Source organism: Colobus angolensis, unplaced genomic scaffold (genome assembly GCF_000951035.1).
Source record: "Colobus angolensis palliatus isolate OR3802 unplaced genomic scaffold, Cang.pa_1.0 Scaffold102, whole genome shotgun sequence".
NCBI classification, from domain to species: Eukaryota; Metazoa; Chordata; class Mammalia; order Primates; family Cercopithecidae; genus Colobus; species Colobus angolensis.
The window spans coordinates 4396262-4411685 of record NW_012111142.1 but is presented as its reverse complement, the minus strand read 5'-3'; the positions used below and the strand labels follow the sequence as shown (position 1 = coordinate 4411685).

The 15424-nt window shown below is 39.9% G+C and overlaps 1 protein-coding gene across 3 annotated transcripts in view; it reads left to right on the top strand.

Annotated features, from left to right (window-relative positions):
- Window positions 1–15424, top strand: part of NFIA (nuclear factor I/A) — a 406575-nt gene that overhangs the window by 340239 nt on the left and 50912 nt on the right. For all 3 annotated transcript variants that reach the window (XM_011941158.1, XM_011941167.1, XM_011941148.1), the window contains one exon: window positions 13272–13450. In XM_011941158.1, the coding sequence (XP_011796548.1) occupies window positions 13272–13450 (179 nt within the window). The remainder of the gene's footprint in view (window positions 1–13271; window positions 13451–15424) is intronic.

Genomic DNA, 15424 nt, shown 5'->3' with positions numbered 1-15424 from the left:
GCACGCGTGCGCACAGGCACACACCGGCATAGACCCACGTATCCATACATAGTGAAGGCAGTGGTTCTGAGCAAGGTTTCTTAGAAACCCCCTCATTTTAAGACTTCCTGGTATCGTGGGCTTCGACTGTACCTCGCATAATCAGATAAGCCCTGTTCTTTCTGGTTTAGCTTAATCTAAAGTTGATTCCCTGTTTAGACTCATTATTTATTTTCCTTTTTTTAGCATAGAATAAAAAATTCAAGATTGAACTTGTATCTCCTCTTTATGTGGAATGGTTTCTTCTGCCTCTCTCTCTCTCTTCTCACACACACACACACACACACATGCACACACATACCCAATTACGGTTTTAAATATGAAGCTCACATTGAAACTTCAGTGCAGGGTTTTCAACCTCCCCTATTGACAGAATCATAAATCATGTTAAGGTTAAGTGAAGTACTATAGCATGGGACTGTAGCTTTAACAGTGTTTGTGGAGTATCAGCTTATCATCCATGTAGGCAAGGAGGGGTGAGTGCTGATACTCGAAATGGGAATGTATGGCCCTATTAATGTGCTTGCAGTATCACTAAGAGTCACCCATTCCAGGCTGCATCCTTTGTGTTATTGAAACTAGCATATTTAATCACCCGCACGTATGGAATGTCTTTTAAACTTCATGTTTTGGCAGTAAATTTACATTTGCCATTTCTTCATATCGAATGGTAGCTGCTTTTTCCCCCTGAAAAAATTCCTTTTTCTGATGCACAAAACACATCTGAGGATCATCAGAATTGCCAGCTATTACAATAATAAGGGGTCTATGAGCAAAAAAAAAAAAAAAAATCTGAAAGCAAATAAATCATTTGACCTCTGAAAAATAAATGGGAGCAGCAGAGGGCAATGAAAAGAGCGTGGGCTTTGGAGTCAGCCAGAATAGAATTCAGATCCTGGACGGCCACTTGGGGTCTGCATCAGCTTCTCCAAGTCACTTATTCTCTGCTGTTCTTTGTTTTCCCACCTCTCCCAAATTGGAAAGGCTTTCTGGGAGGGGAAGTGAGATGACACATGGAAAGAGCTTGGTATACAGTAGGCATCCAATACATACATGTTCATTATCTCTCAGATTCCCCCATCCCCGTATTGCTCTTTGTTTTTGTATGTGGTTCTCTTGCGATGATTCTTTCATTCCTCACTCCCCATCCCCAGTTCTCTCTACCTGCTCCTGTTGGTCCAGAAGGAAGAATGTGTTCCCCCTCTCGGGGAGAAGCCACGTTTGCCTAGAGGAGATGTGGTCTCGGGGACGTGAGCAGGCCCAGTTACCCCATCCCATTGCTCTTGTACACTTGGAGCCATGGGAGAACCTTTCCAGTGGAGCGAGCAGCCCCTCTCGCATAAGGGGTAGCCCCTTAGCCATGATGTAGGCTTTGCTCTGATCTGCCTTCATTCAGGCATGGCTCTTCCTAAAGGGATATGCACCTTTGTTGTTTCCAAGAATCTGTTGTTTGTAAGAGTCAGTTTGGCAAATAATTATTGGGCACTTACTGTCTGCCAAGCACTGTGCTGGGCCCTAATGAACAAGCTAGACCAGCCAGTCCTGCTCTTCCAATCTAGCAGAGCAGACAGATATTAGACAAATGATTACACCTGTGATGAGATGAATATGCATGGAATTAAAGAAGATGGAGGAATACTATAGCAAGCTGTTTGAAATATTTGTGGAGATTTGGATATACTTATGTCAGGATGTAAGGGTCCTCTTTGTTGGTATGAAATACGAATTTTTAAAACTTTGGTGTCCCTGAGGGATATGTCTAGATCTTTCTGAATCTCCAAATTCCTGAGTAGCATAATAAGAGTTGTTGAATTGTCACATACCAGGTAATGAACAGTAGATATGTTAACACATATTCGTTCTAGTGAAAGATTCTTACAAATGAAAGAAACCCAACCAAATTGCTTTGCTATTCCTCTACTCCCCCAAAACCAAATCATGGATTAGTGTGTGTAACTGAAAAGTCCAGGGGTATATGGCCTCAGGTAGAGATGGAGTCAGGTGTTCAGATGCTACCTTCAGAAAGCTCTTGCTCTCGCTCCCTTGCTCTCGCTCTCTCTCTCTCTCTCTCTCTCTCCCCCCCTTTTTCCCCCTCTTTCCCCTCCCCTACCCCACCCCCCAGGTCTGCTGTTCTCTGTATGAGCTCTATTCTTAGACTAAATATCCTCAGACTGTGGCCCAGATAGTGTGAGCAGCTCCAGGCTTAATTTCCACCAATTTAATAATCCCAAGAGAAACAAGAGCAGTTTTTCAACAATAGATCTAGGGAAGGGCCTACTCCTAGATGCTTATGATACTGATTATCGGGGTTTGGGTCATTTGCTCACTTTTAAAACAACGTTTATGTTTAAAAGACAACGGAGTGCCTCATTGGTGTGACCCGGCTTCCCTGTCCACCCGTGGAGTCAGCGGGTTAAGTCAAGTCCACCCTAACCACACAGGCTGAGGCTGAGGGACAGAGAGTTCCCCAAAGAAACATTAGAGCTCTGTTTCCAGAAGAAGGGGGTGAAGAACTGCTGGGCAGGCAAAAATAATAGCTACCCACTGCAGGAGATAACAGCAAAGCTGGCCTGAGCGCTGGCCAATGGGCTCAGCTTACTCACTAGCTATGGTTTGTTCCTGCAGTTAGCATTTGCAAAGCACAAGAAAAACCCAGGCCTATTTGTTCATGCAGTAGACCCCCAGGGTAACTTGAAAACAGTTTGGCTCTTGATTCTCAGTTATCTGGTGTTGCCTCATTGCACTGTATAATCCAGATTACTTTTCATGCATCTCAATTTATTCTAAAAACAATCCTAAGAATATTAAATAACCTAGAGTCTAGCATACTGTTTGGCATATAGTAGATTCTCAACACATTTATTGAATGAGGCACCTGTGTACATTAATTCTAATCCTCAGAAAAGCCTTTTAAATTGCTGCTATTCTTTCTTTTTTTTTTTTTCCAAGACACAGTCTTGCTCTGTTGCCCAGGCTGGAGTGCAGTGGCACGATCTTGGCTCACTGCAACCTCTGCCTTCCAGGTTCAAGTGATTCTCCTACCTCAGCCTCTTGAGTATCTGGGACTACAGGTACATGCCACCATGCCCAGCTAATTTTTTGTATTTTTAGTAGAGATGAGGTTTCACCACGTTGACCAGGCTGGTCTCAAACTCCTGACCTTGTGATCTGCCTACCTCAGCCTCCCAAAGTGCTGGGATTACAGGCGTGAGCCACCATGCCTGACCAATTGCTGCTACTATTTAAAGATAAGAAACTTAAAGATAAGAAAATGTAGGTTTGGAAATGTTAAATAACTTTGCCCAGGTTAACACAGGGAGTGAATGATTTTAAAGCCAAAAGAGTCAAGGTCATTTTGTAGTAGAGGAAACTAAGGAATATAGGAGGCTGGCATCTTGCTAGTCAATACCCAAGCTGGAATGAAAACTTGGTCCCCTGACTTTAATCACTAGACTGATTATTCTGTTGCTTATTCCATTCCTTCTGTGAAATCTACCCACAGTAGAATTAATCCTCAAATCCTATGGAATGAATTCAGGAAGATACTTCGAGTTCAGGAGGATGCCTTGAAAGTAGTGTTTGGCTGGTAGCAGTGGCTCACACCTGTAATCCCAACATGTTGGGAGACCAAGGCAGGTGGATCGTTTCAGTTCAGGAGTTTGCAACCTGCCTGGGCGACAATGAAACCCCATCTCTACTAAAAATATAAAAGTTAGCCAGGCATGGTGGCGCATGCTTGTAGTCTCAGCCACTTGGGAGGCTGCAGTGGGAGGATTGCTTGAGCCCAGAAAGCAGAGGTTGCAGTGAACCTAGATTGCATCACTGCCCTCCAACCTGGGTGAGAGCAAAACCCTGTCTCAGAGAGAGAAGGAGACAGAGAGAGAGAGAGAGAGAGGGAGAGAGAGAGAGAAGTAGGCTATGCTTTAGTAATCATGTTGCACAGAAATAGAGGCTTCCATTTCAGTATAAATCTGACAATTTGGTGGAGAGAAATGCTGCAAAATAACCCATGGCTTTATGTTCGTTATGAGATTTGCTTTTTTTGTCTGCTTATTTCCTGTATGTGTGTGTTTTGTTTTTTTGTTGTTGTTTTGTTTTGTTTTTAATGCAGGGAAAGACTTGCAACAGCCTAGATCCAGCACTTGGTCATTATCCAAGAAGCATCTGCCTGGATCTTGTTTTTTGAAGTCCTCTTTCACAGGACTGCAGTTTGTAATTCCATTTCACTTCCAACAGGTCATTGGATGATTCCCTCCCTTTTTATGTTAATCTCTGGAATCATTCAATCTATGGTGGTTAGTTTTCTTCTCAAGTAATTGTTTTGATTTGTTTTTCATTCTTCATTTAGTCTCACAGTAGTATCGCTTACATGTTACGTAAAAGTTCAAGTTCCCTTCATGGAACTGGATTCTTGTCAACTTTGCCTATTAAACCATCACTCTAAATATTTCCAATAATCACAGCTGTTGCGTGGCGTTTGAACACATTTCACATCAGCCATCATGGAAGCTTAGGCAATTAGTGTGAGAATATGGTCAATTTCGATTCAAAGAGGCCCTCTCAGGACAAAGGCTGGGGCTCTATTTCACAGAGCTTAAAGTAGCACACTCAGGGTTTTTTAAACTCTAAATATTACAGTCTCCCCAAAGGCAAAGTATCTTAAAGACTGAGTCTAGATATACCGTATAACTTAATATCTCATAAACATTTTTAAAATAATTTCTTTTAAAAGGCTTCCTTATTTCAGATTTTCAGATTTTAATTTTATTTTTATGGATCAGTTGTACTATTTGTAAATGTAATCTCAGAGACTGAATTCTATACATCCACTAGGGCTTAAACTAGATGAGCTTCAGAGAGTATTCAGTTCAAACTGCTTATTGTGAGAAGAGAGACCGAGGGAGAGAGAAGCCACCCACATTTATAATATGCCAGGTAGCAGCAGAAGCTAAGTTAAAACCCAAGTCCCTTTATCTAATCTGAAAATATTCCAAAAAATGGTCCTAGATCTTCTGAAAAGCATTTGTTTTTGTTACTGTTTTTTGTTTGTTTTTTGTTTTTGTTTTGTTTTAGATACAGGGTGTTGCTCTGTCACCCAGGCTAGAGTGCAGTGGTATGACCATGGCTCACTGCAGCCTCAAACTCCTGGGCTTAAGCAATCCTCCCACCTCAGCCTCCAAGTAGCTGGGATTACAGGCACCTGCCACCACACCTGGCTACATTTTTGAATTTTGTGTAGAGATGAGATCTCACTGTATTGCCCAGGGTGGTCTCAAACTCCTGGGCTCCAGTGATTCTCCTGCCTCAGCCTTCTGAGTAGCTGGGGTTACAGGTGTGAGCCATCACACCCAGCCAAAAATTGTTTCTAGTAGTCAATATGTATTAGATTTCTGATAAGCAAACTCCCAATAACTAAAACGGTGGGACTTTCAAGGGAAATGATAGCGATCTCCACTATTTCCATGTTTTGGGAGGCCATGCTTAGAATGTGGTGTGGTGAGAAATGTGCCTGGGGCCAGGCACAGTGGCTCATGCCTGTAATCCTAGCACTTGGGGAGGCCGAAGTGGGTATATTGCCTGAGCTCAGGAGTTGCAAGACAACACTGGGCAACATGGTGAAACCCCGTCTCCACTAAAAAAATACAAAAATTAGCTGGGCGTGGTGGTGGGCACCTGTAGTCCCAGCTACTCGGGAGGTTGAGGCAGGAGAATTACTTGAACCCGGAAGGCAGAGGTTGCAGTGAGCTGAGATTGCGCCACTGCACTCCATCCTGGGTCACAGAGTGAAACTCTGTCTCCAAAAATAATAAAATAATAATAATAATAATAATAATAATAATAATGCCTGGTTGGCAGGGGCCTACATGGTGAAGAGGGAGGTCAGTGTGGACACTCAAAGATTATAGGTCTAAGTAAAAAATAGCATCTAGAGCGCGATGGCCCCATAGTTCTAAGCTTCTGGGTTAAGTCTCACAGTCTGAAATTTTCAGTAAAGGCAGGGATTCACAGTATATTTGGTCAGCAAAGACTCTTTATTGGTCTAGGTCTTTAAAGAGCTTTTATCTTTACTTAGATATCTATGGTATCTATGATTATTAGGTCATGATTGTTGCTACTGCTATTGTTGCTTTTACTTTTCATTTTGTTGTTTGTGGAATTATTTTCAAGGCCCTCATGTCATATCCATACTGATAGTATATACTCTTTTATCAATATTTATGTACTTTTTTGTCCAAGAGACAGGCAAGCAACAAGTACCTCTTGTTCCACCACTCCTTTCTTTCATGTATTCTACAATCAGAACAGGTGCTAGCACACAGGAGCAAATTTCAGTTTATTCATTGCCTATCCCATTCTTGTCTATGATAGTACTATCATACTAATAAAAGAAGCTAATGATCACTTAATTGTATGGTGAGAAACTGTGCCATGTGCCTTATATACATTGTCTCATTTAATCTTCACAACAGCTCTATGAGGTATTATTAGCCCCATTATACAGATGCCAAATCTGAGTTATAGAGAAGCTCAGCAACTGAAGTATAGCTCGTAAGTGATAGAGCTTAGAATTTAAACTCATGTCTATCTGACTCCAAAGCCCTGGTCCTTATATTATACTGCACTGCTTTTCTGAGTCATATTTAACTTAGAATTACACACACACACACACACGGATGTGGTCAGCCAGCACAGACCAAGGCATGTTAAGTAATGGTGAAGACAGACAATCAAAAGGCTACCACGGAGAGCTAATGAGATATCAGAAGCGACCAGATTGCTTTGGAAAGCTTCAGAAAGCTGAGGTGGAAGTAGTAGTGATTGTCAGGTGTCTGACTCACAGAGCACGGCAGGTGCTTGGAGAGTGAACAAAAATTTTGTGGATCTGGAAAACTATGCCTGGGCCCACAGCTCCAATAGCCCTTTGCCTGTATTTGAAAATAAAGTTTTATTGGAACACAGCCACACTCACTTGTTTGTGTAATGTCTACGACTGCTTCTGCACTGTAGCAACAGAGTTGAGCAGTTACAACAGAGACCATATAGCCTGCAAAGTCTAAACTATTTAGTATCTGGTCTTTACAGAAAATGTTTGCCAACTCCTGGCCTAGCCAGGGCCTTGAGCAACAAAGGTCTTGAAGTAGCTAAAATTGATCTACATAAAAATTTTGAAAGACTTTGGCCATTCATTTTCTTGTGTGGGCCTTTCTTTTTCTTTCTGTTTTTCCAAAAGACATTAGAATTTGATCTCTTACAAGATCCCCTCAATTCAAATGGAATAGACTCTATCAGCCATCTTGGAAACTAACCGTGGCATAAAGTTACTTTGTCTGGTAGTAGTAATACAAAAACACTGGTGTTTTGCAAGCTATCAAGTAATGTCATATATTTCTCTCAATTGACATATCCGGGTCCTTTCACGTACATGTTCGTGATGTTAAAAGATATGTACCAAATGTTTTCAAAAACCTTGGCTCACCTTGAGTCAAAAGCTTTGTTATTTAGAAAAGGCATCACCTCTTAAAGGTTTGAAAACCATTGCCAATTCTTCTTTCCTTGTGTCTCTATTAAAATAAATCCCATGACTCCAAACTTCTCAGCTTTCATAAATGGCAGGCCTGATTCATGCATGATTTATAAATTAGGGCTATGGACCATTAAGATAGATTTCTCAGCTTTAGGTAGGGTATAATGGTGTTGTGTAGTGTGGTTTTCAATTTCTGAAGAAGCAAGATACATAGTAGTTGATAATCCAAGCTATTTTTAAGTTCTATTTACCCTTATGGAAAGCTTCTTTTGTTTTTTAAATGGGATATTTTTCTTCGATTTTCTTTTCCTTTTGAGGCTTTGCCTTATTACAAATTTTTACTTCTAATTATGAGTAGTCAAGAGTTCTTAATGCCACCCTTACTCTGTGGAAATAGCGACTTTCATCTAAAGAACATCTTACTTCTGAAGACAGAGAAGAAGGTTTTTCTTATAATGGCGCTAACAGAGAAAAAGTGTTTGGAATCTCACCTGTTGCCACTGCCTTTGTATTGATTAACACTAAGACTGTGAAGTTTTGCAGATGCCAGGGCTCAGGAGCGATTCTTCGCTCTTGTGAGGGAAGAAGCCTGTGTATAACACTGCCTTAAGACCACACTGCACCTGAAGGAGGATTAGATTTTATTGTTTGTGTTGCTCTCTTGACAGCTTTTCTTTGGAGCCTCCCATAGAAGAGAGACTGGGATTTCAAGGCTGATGCCAGAAAGCAAAAGCTAACGTGAAAAGAATCCAAGTCTCTGTCCAGTGTGTGAGAATCTGCAACGGTTCATGGACAAGGAATAAAGCAATTAAGGCAATGTCAGGGTTGTAATACAGAAGAACATATTTCAACCCGTAAAATTTTGGTTTGAGGGAAAATGTGTGAGGGTTATTAGAGTTCTTGGAGGTTGAGCTTGAGAAAAACTACTAGTAATACTAAGAGATTACTTTCTTCTATCTCTTTTTCTTCCCTGAGACTTACAAAAGCAGAAAAATGCACGATTCCAAGCTTGTCTGGACACAGCTCCCTGATACCATCTTATTTCATATGGCCCACACTTAGATGTTCTAACTAGTTCTGACTCCTCTTAAGAGCACTGTATGTGTCTACAAGACCTCGTCCTCATAGTGGACTCTCAGACCAAGAATCACTGGTGGTATTATAGAAGTCTCATAATAGATCCAATAATACAATAATGATCTTGACCTCCTTTCTCAGTCTTAATAAATTCTGCTTTTAACAGAAGAAGCATTTTTTTTTTTTTTTTTTTTGAGACAGAGTCTCGCTCTGTCGCCCAGGCTGGAGTGCACTGGCTGGATCTCAGCTCACTGCAAGCCCCGCCTCCCGGGTTCATGCCATTCTCCTGCCTCAGCCTCCCAAGTAGCTGGGACTACAGGCGCCCGCCACCTCACCTGGCTAGTTTTTTGTATTTTTTAGTAGAGACGGGGTTTCACCGTGTTAGCCAGGATGGTCTCGATCTCCTGACCTCATGATCTGCCCATCTCGGCCTCCCAAAGTGCTGGGATTACAGGCTTCAGCCACCACGCCCAGCCAGAAGAAGCATTTTTGAGTTAAATATTTATATGTATTTTTTCAGTTGTTTGAATTTTTAACTTTTTCTCCTTCAAACTAAAACCAAGAGAGGATTTTCAAGAACCGGTGGGCTGCTGGACTGGTAGGGAGGGGAGTGAACAAGTAAACCAACCTGACTGACTGACTTGCTTTCTTTTTTTAAAGTACGCAGTGATATGATCATTTGGTAAGAAACAGCTGAGTATTACACCTTTGGGAAATTCTGGCTCTCTGTTTCTTTCATTGTGGCTACTTCGTTCAGGTTGTGTAGGCAGTGCCATTACAGCCAGAGAAACCTGATCAAATTTCCTTCCTTCCCATCTTATTTGTATTCTTTGTGAAAAGCCCCAAGCAGTTGTTTTAAACAAGTCTGGCCACTCGTTAAAAGTTTGAACTAGTAGTGAGATCCATCAGGAGTGAAGTGTTTCTGACACTTTCTGCTGCTCCTGGCCTAGGGTACTAAGAGTATGAGATGCCAGAAGCAGCCAATTTTGTCATGTCTTTTAATACACAAAATTGTATTAACATCAACATGGATACAGATGGATGCACTGCAATAAACTGTAACCACTTGAGAAAAGCCTTTATTGACTCTCAAGTAAATAATGCACATTTTAAAGGATCTAAATATGCATTTACATAATGTGCTATAATTTTTTATCGTGTCAACTACTCACACACACACATCCATAAGACATGTTTTTCTTCGTCAAAAATCTGGACTCATACCATTCTTTGTGCATTCCGTTAGCGTCATGCCAAATTCATAATGGTAGTCTTTTTCTATAAAACCTGATCTGGCCATCTCAAAATATGTTTGATGAATTTTGCTCTTAAATTGCTTTAACCCCAATGGCTCTTTCTAAAATGATTTGAGACAAATAAAAACTTAGGTACAGTAAAAATATCCAAGAAGAAGAGAGAAAACAAGAAATAGAGAGGAGAGAAGAAAAACAAAGTTAGGCAGGCATTGATGAAATCTTAATTCTGAGTTTCAGTGGGTTTCATTGTCTGGTAGACGAGGAATATAGCAGGTTATCCGGAGAAATAGCATCTATTTAATAATAATTACTAGAGCTTTGTGATGTCAGTAATGTAACTATTTTCTGTTTGAAGAAATGAAGGCTCAGGATCTGGAATGATTTCTTCCAGTTGTACAGTGAACTGACGACTGAACCAGGAAGTCCAAAGCATGAGAAAGTAAGGGTTACAAAGGATGACACTTTAAAATGCAGACTCGGCAATTGCCTAATTTGAAACTACAGGCTAAATGATTTCCTGGTATTAATTAAGAATTGATTCTTATAAATCAGTCATTGTAGAATTAATTCCATATAGTACCATATGTTCTTGTGTTTGTGTTAAACTCTATTCCACAAGGAAATAGTGAATAAATTGTTTTTAGTAAAAATAAAGAAATGAAGGTCTAAATTTAAGTTGCTAATGATTGTCTTTTAGGTATTTAACGACAACAACAAAATGAGGGAAAGGATGTTTATTAACAGTTAATGGGGAGATGACAGGGTGCTTTTGAGCTATTTCTTCTGTCTCATTTCTTTAAAGGTCAGTTCTGCTTGATCTTTGCTCAAGTGAATTTCTTTTTTGGGCAGCGTTCTCTGTTGGCCACCATGATTTCGTAATCTAACAATTTCCCATCACTTTCCATTGAGCACCTGAGGCAGCAGCGCTTTATCTTCAAGGTCAGCCTACCAGGGGCTTTTGGCAGCAGATCGACACATTTGTGTTTGACACCCTGCAAAAGTTGAGTGTTTTGTTTAGTTAGGCTCAGTATATCCTCAGCCTAGTTTGGGAAATACCACATTCTGTCCTTAACTACTAGTGACTGTTTCATCAGATGCAGGGTACGGAGTGAAAGTTTCTTGCCACTAGCAAGGAGGACTGTACCATGTTGGATGAAAAAATTCCTTTGATTTTTTAAAGCCAGTAGCATAATTTGCAGAGTAAAAGATGACTAGAGCCATTTAACTTTTAGCTTAGTGGGTTTTAACTCAGCAACAAAATAGATTCCAAGATTTATTGTTCATTGTAGGAAGTCCTAAGTTTTGCTCATTTTTTTTTTTTTTTTTTTTTGCTTTGCTCTGTCACCCAAGCTAGAGCGCAGTGGTGCGATCTTGGCTCACTGCAAGATCCACCTCCCAGGTTCACGCCGTTCTCCTGCCTCAGGCTCTTGAGTAGCTGGGACTACAGGCACCCGCCACCGCGCCCGGCTAATTGTTTGTATTTTTAATAGAGACAGGGTTTCACCGTGTTAACCAGGATGATCTCAATCTCCTGACCTCATGATCTACCTGCCTCGGCCTCCCAAAGTGCTGGGATTACATGCATGAGCCACCATACCTGGCCAGTTTTACCCATTTTTCTAAAAGCTCCCTGGTTCTTGGCCAGGTGGAAAAACCGAGTTTTGGTTTTGGCAAATTTTATTCTATGTTTAATGGTATGATTATCTTATTAACCTCTGTTTAAACTTTCAGTCATTCACTGCACATTCAGCAAATATTTACTGAGTGCCAGACTCAGTTCTGGGGATATTGCAGTGGGTGGAAAAGCTATTTACAAAGATGGAGAAGACTGGGAGAAGCGTAAGCTTGAGAGGAGAAGGTAATGAAAATTCTGATTCAAATAGGCTATGTTTGAGACATCCTCAATTGTATGACCGAGGGCAGAATTTCATCTGTTTCAGCTCAGATTTGTTTCTTGAGGCCATAGTAGGAGCCTATGAATATTAATTGGGCAGATTAAAGATTGCATGAATTAAAGGGTTTCATCAGACCACCTGCAAGACATGGATTGGAAAGTTACTTCCACTCCAATCACCCATTTACAGTCTTTGAAAACTACAGATGTCACTCTGAACCCCATAGTATGAGCCATTTCAGTCATGAGTCAGAAAGTGCCCCAATCATAAGGAAATCCCGGTAGGGAACAAAGAACCCATGTCCAGCAACTAATACAGATGCATTCTTTTTTACAGCCCTTACCCATGCAAGTGGGATAGTGGTAGAAGTGGTGGCCTGTGTTACTGGGTTTCTCTTCAGTATTATGAGTCATTCTTGGTATTAGAAAGGTCTTATTTTCCAAAATGTGGACATTCCTGTGATTTTTAGTTTAAAGATTTAAACTGAAGAAAGTAAAGTAAAGATAAATACTCTCATCTCCTCTAATTTGGGAGAGGTTTCTCTGGCTCTCATTGAGAAGTAAGAGCTGCTATCTTGGCTTGACTTAGTTTGAATATCTTCAACCTTCTCATGCACTACTGTTATCCTCCAGCCAGTTTTATCAATCATCCTTCTAATTCAAGGGCAAAAGTTCTCTTAGAGAAGTTATTAGGCACCTCACATAAGTTTTTTTTAATCTAATGTAATCTTCTTGTTCTCATGAAATTTACCAGGGTTCAAATGTAAGGGAGTAGTAGTTGTCTGAGTCTTTTATCAGTTTTTGTGGGCACAGGGCCAACATTTTAGCAGGGGCCACTGCCTGCTTACCCTGTGGGTTCCCCTGCTCTAACATGTATGCATTTCTGAGTTTGGCTTTGAAATGTCACCTGAAGGCGACATAAACCATCCGTGTAAAGTGAGGCACCCAAATTGCATGGGTTCATTAAGTGATCATTTACTACATACTTCAAAAAATTTTCATCCTGAATTAGTCCCTAGAAATTTCCTTGAAAGGGGTATAAGAGCTTTAACAATGAATTATTGTCTATGGATAGCTCAGCGTGAAAGGGGATCCATATGTGCAAACTAGAATTTGTCATATGTAATGTCAGTTAAGTCAGGTCTAATCTACCAAATACATTTTTTATTGCTTGCTTCATTAAAAAAGCTCTTAAGGTAATGAATAATCTTCAGCCTCACCAAGGATTATTAATGCCTTTATAACTCATGTCCACTGAAAATAGAAAGACAGCTTGAAACTCTACCCTAATCTAACCTCCATGTTTGTCTTAGAGCCATAAGGAAGAAAATCTGTCAGACCTATCCAGTGTTAAATTCAGTCACATGAGCAATATTGTGAATCAGGCCAGGAAGAGAAATAAAGGAGGAAGTTGAATCGGGTTCAGCTATGACAAAGCAGGTCTTTCTTTTCATAACCCTGATGTTTTCTTTTCCTGCAGCAAGTCCGCATGCAACACCATCGACTCTTCATTTCCCGACATCACCCATTATCCAGCAGCCTGGGCCTTACTTCTCACACCCAGCCATCCGCTATCACCCTCAGGAGACGCTGAAAGAATTTGTCCAACTTGTCTGCCCTGATGCTGGTCAGCAGGCTGGACAGGTGGGGTTCCTCAATGTAAGGAAACCTCTTTTTTTTTTCCATTTCTTTAGAAATGTTAGCCGAATATAAAAATAACAAGGGGAGACCTTATGATCATGTGACATTGTCCTCTAATGTTGTGCTGACTGACTGCAGACAAATGTCATATTTATTCTAGATTGTGGGAAAGTTAGTTTGGTCTAAGAGTGATTAGTCAGGGTTTAAAAACAGTGTTTGTGTTAAGTTTGCAACTGTCAAGTTTATGGGTATAAATCAGCTCAAGGGTGAACTATAGAACCTTCTAAGTTCCGTGGGCTGATCATTCCACCTCGTGCATTCTAACCCCAGGGCTCATACAGTTAACAAAATAGAAAGACCAAATAGTTTTAAATAATGATTTGGGGCGGTAGAGAGAGGTAGGGAGATGAAGGGGACAGATGTTTCAGATCAACTAAGTTGATATTTTTGAAAAATACAGTCTTCTAACACTTTAGATCAGGTTGACCAGTACTTGAACTCAAGATGCTAAAAGTACAGTTTATTATGGTTTGTTATTTCTGCAAGTCATTATCTTTCCCACTTATCTTGGTATAAAGCTAAACAGTGTTCAATAGCTTCATGTGAATGTTTTTATTTTTCTTCAAATAAACCAAATAATCACAATTTGAAATGGCATTCCAAATATAAAAGTGATTTTTAAAAATCAGAAATTTTATTTCAAATATAGGATTAGATGTTTACAGTGGATAGCTGTATCCCAAGGCCAATAATAATAGTGACCAGCATAAAGCCAAATATGATTTTCCTTTTCTACTAATAATTGTGCATGAAGTCACAGATTAGCCATAATTATTACTGGCTAATTTAGGATAGTATGTCACACCATCCTGTCACTGATTTTTTCACTTGCAGAAATACCTGATTCTGCATATCTGAGCCAGAACAGGCAGCTTTGACTAATGTCTGGTGATGTGTTAGCAGATACATTTCTGTCTAGACAACAAATCAATATGGTGCCTCTTTTCTTTTTGCTTGTATATTCATTTGCTTGGCTTATTCTAAAGCATTCACTTATGGACTCTCAGCACACTCAGAAATAACGCAAAGGCAAGGTTGCTGGCAAGAAAGCACAGCGTTCTGTTCATCAGACGAGGTAGTCTTTGAGGAGCAATACTAAATATATAAGTAAATGTTGATGGGGGAGTGAGACTGCCTCTGTAGAATTATTAAGCTTAAATGTAAAAGCCTGGGACAGCAGAATCTCCTTCAACCGAATTTTGATTGGGGACTAAATGTGAACTGTTGTTGTTGGTTGAATAGAGGCCTCTTGGGAAACAGTGAAAAAACTGAACTGATCACCAGCATCAAGCATCTGACTTCTAAATTTTTAACCATTTTTTTAATAGTCCTGACACCCAATATAACTGTCAAATGCCCAGTTTAGCATTTTGATCAAAACTTTATAGGACTTAAGGCAGGTCTCTTCATGAAACTGTTTTGAAAAAATTGAAAAAAAAATGAGTTTTATTGCTCTCTTTAGAGGGGAATTTTTTTGTTAAAGAGCTGTTATTTGGTTGTTTTAACATCAGGCAGCAAAATAAATATGACTCTTACGGCATATGCTTATATAATTTAAATCAAAATTAGAAGTGATATTTTTCCCTAGCAGACTTCTGACAGCTGAATTCTAAAGTTTGTGTGCCTGATGTTATACAATATGTGAACAAAATTTTCTACGTTCACTTAACACGTTTATTAAATGTTATATAATATCAACTTTAAAGAGTGAAAATAAAATATTTTTTTTCTCAAGTGCATATTTAGGAAACTTTGCTGTATCTATGTAAAGAAACATAGTGGAATAATAGCACAGTCCATAAAACACTTGGATATTAAATATTTAATAATCATGAGGAAGATAATGAAGGTAGCAGTTAATAACAGAAAAATATAAAACATTCCAAGCAAAAGTTGGTTACTCAGGTGACAAATGCAGAGTGATGACTGGCA